Source organism: Pantherophis guttatus, chromosome 3 (genome assembly GCF_059756535.1).
Source record: "Pantherophis guttatus breed Tessera chromosome 3, ASM5975653v1, whole genome shotgun sequence".
Lineage (NCBI taxonomy): Eukaryota > Metazoa > Chordata > Lepidosauria > Squamata > Colubridae > Pantherophis > Pantherophis guttatus.
Genome location: NC_142065.1, coordinates 65,868,097 through 65,879,774, shown reverse-complemented (window position 1 = coordinate 65,879,774; position 11,678 = coordinate 65,868,097). Strand labels below are relative to the sequence as shown.

General features: G+C 37.7%; 1 protein-coding gene across 1 annotated transcript in view; it reads left to right on the top strand.

Annotated features, from left to right (window-relative positions):
• The first annotated feature begins 3,183 nt into the window (after positions 1-3,183).
• Positions 3,184-11,678, top strand: part of C8B (complement C8 beta chain) — a 35,361-nt gene continuing 26,866 nt past the window's right edge. Inside the window, exons 1-2 of the mRNA XM_034415182.3 lie at positions 3,184-3,367; positions 8,060-8,216. Coding sequence (XP_034271073.1) covers positions 3,279-3,367; positions 8,060-8,216 — 246 coding nt within the window. The 5' untranslated portion in view covers positions 3,184-3,278. The remainder of the gene's footprint in view (positions 3,368-8,059; positions 8,217-11,678) is intronic.

The window sequence follows — 11,678 nt, the reverse complement described above, 5'->3', positions numbered from 1 at the left end:
AATATTTATCCTTGCAGTAATGATTAATAGTGAAAGTATTCACATTAGAAGTTAAGCCATAATCAGAAAAATCTTTGTTAACTTCTAGAACATAGGAGTGGAAAAAGACAAGCTCTTAGAGCACTCAAAATAACTTGTTTAATTATTAGTCTTCCTTGGAACAGATATGAAGGGGGAAGGTTAGCATGAGTCCATCAGGTGATATACCAGTTGACAGGTTTTCTTGAAGGCTTCTCATAATGGACTGGCAGATGTGACACATGTTCTAGCTTAATTGGTTGACAAGCTACTTATTTTTGTAGGGGAGCAAAAGGCAGTGATTTATTTTTCAACTTTGTACCTGTGTGAAACAATTTTAAGTTGGATGCAATTCAGTAGTATACATACGAGCACAAAGTATTGGTGGAGGAAGGAGCAGAGAGGTGTCCTTGGTGTCCTTATTTAAGCAAGACTTTCCTGTATATTGTGAAAAATAGTGATTGGTATTATTACTTTAAATAAACTACTTTGCTCTTTCATCATCAAATAGTTTTACATCTTAATGGAATCAATGACTGGACCATTCACACATAAAGACAGGAATGTTCAATATATTCCAAACTCAAATTATTCCAAGTATACAAAACAAATTTTATGGTGTTCTATATCTGAATATATATGTGTGTGAGTGTGTATGTGTGTGTATGTATATTTAGTGTTGGTACCCCTAAATGTTGGTGTCCTAGGCCAGTATTACTCATTCTTAATCTACCCTATTTATACTTTTTATGTTAGGCATTTAAATACATTTTACTGATGTGTTTAGTACCCATAGGTTTCATTAACCTCTCAAAGGGCTCCATGAAACCAAAAAGTCAAGAACCCCTTCCTTGCTGAATATCCAACCGATTTCTCCATCCACAAAATTGGTGGGGAATTTTGAAATCCCATTTCTTCTGAAATATGTTGCATTTATGGGAAGTTCTCACTATAGCAGGGGAGGCCTGCTCTATCTATTCAAAGGAAAATTCAAATGAAAGGAGTTGTGTTCAGTCATATCATAGGTAGCATTTTGCTTCCACAATGATTATCAAGATACTTAGGGACAATCCAGAAACAACACATGAATGCAATAGCATTCTTCCAGCCATGTTCCTTAGTAAATAATATCATCAAATATACTGCTGCTGTTACTGGAGATCAGATCCATCGAGATATATAGACATATATAAAATCCATCACAAATAATGCCTTTACCACTATAAATTTTAAAAGTAACCACCTGGGTGGATTTCATCATTTAAACTGGACTTTATGGGTTCTCCCACAATTCAGATTCATTAAAAGATCTAAGATTATAACATTCTGCAAAAAGGAAGGAAGGAAGGAAGGAAGGAAGAACCTTCTGTCCAATGCATTGTTTGGAAATGCAACCATCAGCTCAGATAAGATATGTCTGTAGAAGTGAATTTCCTCCAAAAAGCAAATTGTTTTCTATGTGATGGTTTTCCTATATTTCTTCAGATGTGGTAAGCATTTTATAAATAATCAAGCCTTCTAGTAACTATGTTCTTGGAGCACTAATAAAGTGTTTTCTTGTTTTAATTGCACAACTGCTTTGGCGAAGACACTGTTAAACAGCTTTTAAAGTTGAAATGAATCATATCTACAAGATCATCTGGTCCACATATTTGAACATTCTCACAGAATTCTAGAAGGCTAATCAGACAGGGCTTATCGTTACAAAAGTCTATGGATTCTTCTTTAGCACAGTTAGCCCTTTATACTTCATAATCTTGTATTAAATAATGTACAAGATTAATGTTGATTAATTGTCAATTCACATGGATTAAAAGATTGCGGCTCTTTAGTTCCTCTGTAAAGCACATTTTTAAGAATATTGTCCATTTCCCAATCGTGGCCAATCTTACAGACATGCTATTTGTTAGAAGATAAGCAATTTCACATTTCAGTTATTTAGAACTCTCCGATGGGTACAATCTGGACCTGGTGGTTTGTTTGTTCTCACTTTGTCAATAACAATGTCACTACTATTTCCATCAACTCCTGAGATACCAGCTGTAGTGCTGATATCTGTGCTATATTTTTTTGAAGTGAAGATAGATGCAAATAATCCATTCATCTTCTCTAATCTGTCTATTTATTTATTTGACACCAAGCTTTGAATTCCCTTGTCTTCCAGCAGCCCAAACTGGTTTCTGGTTTCTTGTGCAAAGATGTTTATTTTTATTTATTTATTTTGTGTTATGGGCACCATGCTGCTGAATATCTTTTTTTTTTTAATTCCAGCTTGGATGATGAAGATGTCAACAATTACATTTGTACCCTACCCTTCTGCTTACAACAAAGAATCAAAACACAAAATGTAATATCCAGTAATTAATATTAGTATCATTCACATCATTTAATAGTTAAAGACTTTGGGAAAGAAATGTATTTTAACAAAACTAAGATATCTGAAGCAAAGACACCAGGGAAGACAATCTGTAGCTTGTGTTCTATGCACTAGAAGGCCTTCATCTGTCTAACCAGATAGTTCAGCTTCTTCCAACTGCAGCAACCTCAATGAGATCCTTCTGACAATCTTACTACTATGCATTCATGGTGAATGTCTGTAGTGCTAGTATATATTCACTTTGTTCTCTAGGAGGCTGCCAGGAAGAGAGACAGACAGACAGACAGACAGACACACACACACACACACACACACACAGAGAGAGAGAGAGAGAGAGAGAGAGACAGAGACAGAGACAGAGAAAGAGAGACAGACACAGAGAGACAGAGAGAGAGAAAGACAGAGAGAGAAAGAGAGAGACAGACAGAGAGAGACAGAGAGGGAGACGGAGAGAGAGACAGAGAGAGAGAGACGGAGAGAGAGAGAGAGAGACAGAAACCCACAAGCTCAGAAAATGAACCTTCATCTTCACCCTCATCCTACACCTGAGCTACAGGTATTCTATTACAAAAATGCAATTTCTTCACAGAATTCCACTCTTAAATTCTCTGTACCCTTATGGAACCCTAGGGCTCCACATAGTTTAAGGCAAAGCCAATAGAAGCCTTTTATTTCTCTGATTTGTTCAGACAATGTCATAGTAGGCCAGTAGAAGGCTCTGTCCTACAAGCAAAAAAAAAATAAAAAGGCCATTATCAACTGGTTTATTTTCTGTTTGGTGAAAAACCTGGCTATTAATCTGTCTACCCAACTGCCTTCAGACACAATAGCAAAGTGATTAGAAAAGGATGCTGCTATAAATTAACTATATTACTGTAAAGCTATGAGCATAACATCTGTGATGTCTCTTTGCCCGGCAAGATTTTTTCTAATCTGTGCAATCGTAAGCTTCTTAAATTTCCACTGCTCCAGGTAAGTCAATATTGTTTTTCAGACAACTATGAAAACAGAGACAAGATAGATAATGGTATTTAGTGGTGACTTTCTTGGATTTTTAATGGTTTGTTTTTTTTTCTAGTAGTTGAGGCATAGATTTTGGAGTTACTTACGGCTTAACAAAATAAGCCCGCAATATTTAAATTATTGGGCTGCAAAGTGGCATGGATCTTAACAAATGTGTTACCTTAGGGAGACCAAAATCTGTGAAATCATTTGTCGGTAAAATATTATACCAAAATGGATTCCTGTAGTGCATTAAGAAGCTTGATTTTAATTTCAAGACACACACACAAACACAAATAAAAAGTTGGATCTTGTACTTAGCATGTTTTTATATTCTATCCTGTCAAAAGGATACTTCTAATATGTGCCAGACTTTATTTATATTTATTTTTTGTTAGTTTTCAAACGATTATCATTCCAATAATTTTCAAAGTGCCTTTTTTTCTTGGAAACTAAAATTCCTATCAAATTACCATAGCAGGTTACAACATTTAATATATATGTATTAAAAGCATACGTAATTTCTTTTAATAGCTTGCTTATAAAGCCAGCACTCAAGAAAAATTTGATTATTTTAATATAATGAAATTAATTTGGCCATAAATAGCATCTTGATCAATGTATTAGGCAGCTGAGACATGATTTCATTTAAGGAATTCTCTTCTTCTCGGTATCTCCCTGCTTCCAATTTTCTCTCCTCAAAACGGATACTTAACATTCTGTTATGTACTGAATATTCTCTGTTCTCAGAGGTTTACCTTTCTCTTTTGTTTTGCTTTTCTCTAAATTTTCCTTCAACTTCTATAAACTCTGGTTTTACCTTGGGTCTGCCTTTGTTTTTTTCTGGTTGTTGTGGTGCTATAGCCCTCTTATGGTAATAATAGTTTCCATCTGGAGCTGCATTCATGAATCCAGTGCAAGCTGCAAATGTGCATATAACTTAAAACAATGGATAGAGGAGTCAGCTATGGAAAGATGGTGGCATATGTATTGTCGTTCGGTTGTTATAAGCAGTGATAGGAAAATGAGAAACTGTTAGACCACTGACTTTCTGCTGCTGCCAAAAAAGGGCTGTTGTGAATAATGGCAGCTGCCACTTCCTCAGCCATGCAAAACAAAAACCATGTTGGTCTGTTGATTTATGGAGGGCTTGGATCAAGACTTGGCATGTATAATGGCCTCAGAAGAACTCAGAAATCAAAATCCAACAATATCAAAATCTCCAAAGAGACATGCTCTCCTAGTTCTTCCTAAATGGATGCTGTATCTATTCAACTGAACCATCAGAAAATACAATTGCCATTTTATTCCAAAGAACACAAATCAGAGTCCAAGCAGAAGAGAACTTGAGACATTTCCTCACAACTCATCATAAATCCTCAAGAATAGGAATGGCCAACCCATAAGTCACATATGCTCCTCAGGTCCATTTGAGTGCTACTTCTTAGCCCAGCTCACAAAATTAATATTTTATAGGGAACATGGCAATCTGTTGTAACACCCTCATTTTTTGTTAAAATTGCAATGAAAATAACTGTATTAAGTTTCTAGTATGCTTAACACAACTATTTTTCTTTCATACATGAACAATTCCCCCCAGGTTCTTGAACCGGTAGTAAAAAATTTTAGTAGTTCAGGAAACCAGTAATAACATTGGCTGGCCACACCCCTGAACCGGTTCCTGGCCCAGTCACCACTCGCTTACCCCGCCAAACTCATCAGAGGCTTCTCTTTTTTTTACTTTTAAAAACATTTTTTCTACAACCTCTTCGGCTGAAAAAAATGCTTTTAAAAGTTTTTTAAAAAGCCTCTGATGATCACACTGCTCAGCTGGGATCGTCAGAGGCTTCTGAAAGCATTTTTTTCTGCAACTTCTTCAGCCGAAGAGGTTGTAGGGAAAAAAAATCCCTTTAAAAGCCTTTGGCGATCCCAGCTGACTTGCCTGATCGTCAGAGGCTTCTAAAAGCATTTTTTTCTGCAACCTCTTAAGGTTGTAGAAAAAATGCTTTTAAAAGTTAAAAAAAAAAGTTGGCCATGCCCACCCAGACACATTATCCCCCAAGCCACGCCCACCAAATAAGCCACGCCCACAGAACCAGTTGTAAAAAAATTTAGAACCCACCCCAGATAGATAGATAGATAGATAGATAGATAGATAGATAGATAGATAGATAGATAGATAGATATAGATATAGATATAGATATAGATATAGATATAGATATAAATATAAATAAAATATTTTCTTTGTTTCAAAAAGATCCTAGTATTTCCTCAGAAAAAGCCCGCAGCAATATTTAAAAAGAGAATGAGAGACAAGAATTGGATATAGACATTAGAAAACACCAACCAAACACCATCAACAGCAACTAGAAGTCAGAAGACAAATTCCTTAATTTTTTTTTTTTATTTGCTTTATATGCCGCCCTTCTCCAGAGACTCAGGGCAGCTTACAATGCGCTAAGCAATTCCATATGGGGCCAGACTCAACCATCGTTTCAACTGAGAAACTGAGCATCCTAGACCACCCACATCAAGTTTGAAAATTCCAGAGAATTCCTAGAGGTCTGGCACTCAGATAAGGTCCGGCCATCAACAGGCATATAGAAATAAACTGTAGGAGAGAACCAGGCTGAGCCCAAGGGAGGAATCAAATCCATCATCAGTCATGAGTCCCTTCACAAGAGATCTAAGTCCAGCCCACTTTGAATTCCTTCTATTCTTAACTCCTGCTAATTTCCCTTGACCATTAGTAGTTCAGGTTCTTGTAGAGATCTTAAGCTTAGAATAAATCTTTATACACATCTGAACTGCTTGGATATCCTGATTTCCTTTGTGCTTTACATAAACAACATCTACATACTACTCAAAGAGATAATCAAAAAACCCAAAAGAACAAAAAGACCAAAACACCTCCTCACCAGCAATCAGCACCCAGATGCTAACAACAAGATTAACACAAGATTAATACTACTTCTAATCAAGAAATAAACAATATGCCATGCAAGGAACTACCAATGCAGACCAAGAAGCCAACAGTAAACAACCTAATCAAGGAACTACCAAGAACATTCCCACTAACACTGACAAAGCAAAGCTCATTCCTTCTAACACTGATGATATTACCTAGTTTGGTAATGTAACACCTGCAAGAAAACCACCAAACTTAGAGCATACCAAGGAACCCATGCTATAAAAAAGACCAAGAACAGAATCAGGCAGGGCTTTAGTGGGATTTTCTCAACTATCAAATCTTATTCAGCTATAAAACAGGACCACCACTTTAATCCAGGATCCTGATTTTTTTTTCTGTTCCAAAAGAAATCCTTACGTCCTTTTTCTTCTATTCCGAATGAACAGTTTTCTCTGTGTATCAGTAAAATTCACAATCAGTCAAAAGAATAAAAATAGTACCGTGTTTCCCCAAAAATAAGACCCTGTCTTATATTTTTTTGAACTTTGAAATAAGTGCTTGGCCTTATTACGATGCACTCAAAAGCCCGATTGGGCTTATTATCAGGGGATGTCTTATTTTGGGAGAAACAGGGTATCAAGGCAGGAAGATTAGGTTGATCATGATGATCAATATCTCAACCATGATGTATAGTTAGGGTGTTGAACCAGGATTAGAAAAACCTAAATTTACTTTCACTTTGGGTCACAAAAGCTTGCTAGATGATAGTCACTCTCTCAGCCCAACCTACTATTTCACAGGGTTGTTCTATAGAAAACAGGGAGAACTCTATATTGTCTGAGTTCTTGGAGAGAAAAATGTTGCTTATATTTTCAAGAGTCTGTGGCTCTGTTTGAAAAATCTATGTCCACTTTGTGGAGATAACGTTTTTCTGTACCTTCAATAAACAATGCTATTACCTCTTCAAGGCATGTTATAATAACAGAATCTTCACTGCCTGACAGATATTCCCTCTCCCCTCTCTTATACCAAGAAAATCAAGGTGGGGTACTTACTTTCTTCATCACCCCCTTCTTCCTTCTAGGGCTAAGGTGAACAGCTAATGCACAATTTCTTCAAGGCCATCTCTGTATTCTTCTACTTATGTGGAGCTAGGTTTTGAGCCAGCATTTCTGCATCTCTATATTGTATATTCAGGAAAGCTCCTATCAAGTGTAACATGCAGAGGATGAGTTAAACAATTAATAAACCCCAGTTGAGCTATGGTGATGTCACATTTTTTCAGCCAGTGGCTGATAATTGAATTTAAAGCAATAAACAGAAAATATTGAGACTGGTTTTTTCTTTTAATTTTCCTTTTGTAGTTCTTCTTTGGATTTCATTTACTTTTTTGTTGTATACAAATGGCACTTTGTCCAATAGTTCACACATCTTCACTTCTGGTATAACAGCTTGAGTATAGTAATAAGTGACCACAGAAGCAGTCATCTAATTGATAACCCATTGTCGGTGAATTCTTCTCCATCATATCAGCAAGCATAATTGGCATTCATGTCGTGGAGCTGTGATGCACAGCATTTGTTGTGCTCATTGTGGTTGTGGAGCTTGAAGGGGAAGGGGTAATTGCAAAAAAACAATAATAATCCCTATCATTGGAAGGTACTTCGAAGTGCTTGGCCTTGAATGATGGGAAGAAAATAAAGTATATAAATGGACATACTTCATATATGCTTTCTCCCAATTAATATAGTGGCAAACAGGATGATTCTCTTCAACTCAATAGAGCTGACGTCAATGGGACCAAAGGCAGATGGCGCCGCTCTTCAAGCCAGGTGGTGCAGCCTATTGACTGCCTTCTTTCCAGTTGGTCATCATGGACTGCTTGTGATGCTTGCCAGAAAAAAAGAGTAAGTCTGCTTGGAGTCTAAAATTAGTTAACTGTTTAATACACAGTTAATTCCTGTATACTAAAATGTGGAGCTTAGCACTATAAAACTGGTCATTGTCATGTCCATAGGACTTCCTTTTTGTCTCACCCACCAACAGCCCTGCATTTAGTATCCCATTTTTTTCATCCATTTTCATCCAGCTGACCAATATCCTGGGCAGATGCTTCCCATTTTAACCGCAGCAAATATAATACAGGCAGTCCTTGACTCGTGACCATAATTGAGCCCAAAATTTCCATTGCTAAGAAAGACAGTTATTATGCCCCGTTTTACCATCTTCCTATTCACGGTTGTTAAGTGAATCACTGCAGTGGCTAAGTTAGTAACATGGCTGTTCAGTGAATCTAGTTTCCCCATTGATTTTGCTTGTCAGAAGGTCGCAACCTGTGATCATATGATCCTGGAACACTGCAACTTTTGATCACATGACCATGGGGATGCTGCAATGGACAGAAGTGTGAAAAAAAAGGTTATAAGTCAGTTTTTCCAGTGCTATTGTAACTTAGAATGGTCAATAGATGTATGGTTGTAAGCAATGGTGGGTTCTCCACTTAGGGAGAACCGGTTGTTAACTTTCTGAGCAGTTTGGTGAACTGATTGTTGGAAGAAATCATTAGGGCAGAGAACCGGTTGTTAAATTATTTCAATCCCACCACTGGTTGTAAATCATGGAGTACCTATACACGAGCATCTATTTACTGTATTTTTCTTCTTTTTAAAAGAAATGAAATAAAGTTAAAACAAATATTGTCCAGAAATTTTGGTAAATTCGCTAAACCTGTCACATCTATTCTCAGGATTATTCTTTCTCAGTTTTTTGTTTTCTCTATAACACCCTCAAAGCAAACACCCTCCCTTTCGGTTTAACACCTGTATGTGTGACCCCTTTTGGGAGACTTTTACTTTTCTGACAAAAATATTCCAATATCTCAACATTTTTGATAGTCTAATTTCTAATTTCCATGAATGTGACAACTTTTCCTTCCTTCAGAAAGTCATCTCCAAGCAATTCCTTGCCACAGACATGATATAGTATAAATACTATTATTTTAATAGTAAAATAATTTCTTGGCATTCCATCCTAATACAATCAGGGTAAATTGCAATACTGCATTTTATTAGCATCCCTCGATCTCTTAAACCTGCAGAGTAACCGCACTCTCAGCTTTAAAGCAAACTGCTTTAAAAGACAAAAGTAACAAATTGTAAATGTGACAGAAGTCTTGGGGAACACTGATTTATGGTCCTGTTTGAACTCTTCAGGCTACATGCATAAGGCACAGAGCCTTTGGAAGGAGCTGTCCTGCCTTCCTACCTAATCCAGAATGAGGTTGGCGAGCCATTGTATTTTCTTCACTTACGCTGAAGCACTCCTGATGTAGAACCCATTTGTGTTAAGTGACCTCAATTTCCAGTTTTTGACTAAGAGATGATGACATGCAGCTGCTCATTTTTCATTGTTGAGGGTTTTTTTCTCAACCTCGCAAGTGCCTTCCGACGAAGGCTTTTGATTGTTACAACATTAGTGGCAAAATTCCCATTATTTTCAAAAGTGCGGGATAATCTTGTCCTGTCACCACACTAAGACAATCATTTTTACAATACCCATTCCTCGGCTTTGCTCAAAGCCAAAGCTTACATATCATTATTTATCATCATTATTCCTACGATTGGAATAGCACTTCAACTCTTTACGGCCACGAGATTTGATTCCTCCTCTTTGTTATGAGAATAACCTTAGAAAAATAAATAGAGCACGCTGAGGAAAGCAAAGCTAATACTGAACAAGTAACTGAGATGGATCTATTATTTGCAAGCATTTGCATTTAAAGGCTACACAGTTTCCAGTATTTTTTCAGTAGCTGTTTAGCAAGGAGCTAGAAATATGGGATATAACAATAAAAAAAATGGATTTTCTCCATTCCTCCAGATATCCTCCACAGAAGTATAGTGAAGTTTTTTTTAGTTTAGTTTATTTTGGATTTATATACCGCCCTACTCCTGAAGGTCTCAGGGCGGTGAACAGCCAAAGATAAAACACATATAGTATAAAATTTAAAAAACAATTTAAAACACATTAAATAAATTTGGCCCACAACTGATTAAAACACCCCTATTTTTAAAAACAAATTAAAATTAAACAATTAAAAAGAGTTAGGCCAGCCCAGCCTGCTGGAATAAAAAGGTCTTGAAGGCACGGCGGAAAGTGCACAAATCTGGGATCCTCCGTATCTCCGGGGGAAGCTCGTTCCAAATGTCAGGTGCCCCCACAGAGAAGGCTCTCCCCCTGGGGGCCGCCAGTCAACATTGTTTGACCGACGGCATCCTGAGGAGTCCCTCTCTGTGGGAGTGTACTGGCCGGTGAGAGGCTACCGGTGGCAGAAGGCGGTCTCATAAGGAATTACAGTGAAGGTGTCAGTGCAAACAATTGATTACATTCACATCTTATAGTCACTCCGTCAACAAGTTTGAATTCATAGCAGATGTGAAAGTCAAAAAAAGATTTTCATGAACCCATTTGATTTATTTATCAGATTTATATACTGTAACTGCCAATCTCACCAAAAGCAGCTCAGGACATGCATGAACTTCACAGCCATCTTATGACAAGGAAAGTCAATGACGAAGCGGGAAGGAAGTCACAAATTGCAGTTACCGTATTTTTCGGAGTATAAGATGCTCCAGACTATAAGTCACACCTACCTTTTGGGGGGAGGAAAACAAGAAAAAATTCTGCCTCTGCCTCCCAGCAATTTGCCTCCTTGCAGCAAACAGCAAACAGCCTGCTTTAGTTTCAGTTTCAGCACAGCCTGACTAGCACAAGAAAAAAAATCTTCCTCCCAGCAATTTGCCTCCTTGCAGCAAGCAGCAGAGGCCTGCATGGCAATAGGCAATGGAAATCCGTGCAGCCTGAAACAGCTGAGGATCGGGAGGCCGATCCAACTGACAATCAACTGCTTGTGCTAATCAGGCTGTGCTGAAGCTGAAACGGACTGTTTGCTGTTTGCTGCAAGGAGGCAAATTGCTGGGAGGCAGAGGCCAAAGGGTGGGGGCCAGTGGGTGGATGGGGCTACATCCGTAGTATAAGACGCACCCAAATTTTCACCCTCTTTTAGGGGAGGGGAAGTGTGTCTTATACTCTGAAAAATACGATATGTGATATCGCATTTAATGACCCATAGTGATTTGCTTAACAAGCACACCAGAACTGACATTATGAGTCCAGTGTGGTCGCATGATATTTCGCTTACCAACCAAGTTGCCAGTCCCAATTGCAATTAATAAGGGAGGACTCCCTTTAGGGTTATCAGAAGAAAGCAAAGCTTGAGCCGAAAGGCAAATGTCATTCAATAAGAAGAGAGGCGATCTATGCATGAGATCAAGTTGCTCAAACAATTGCTGCAAACTAGCATACAGGGA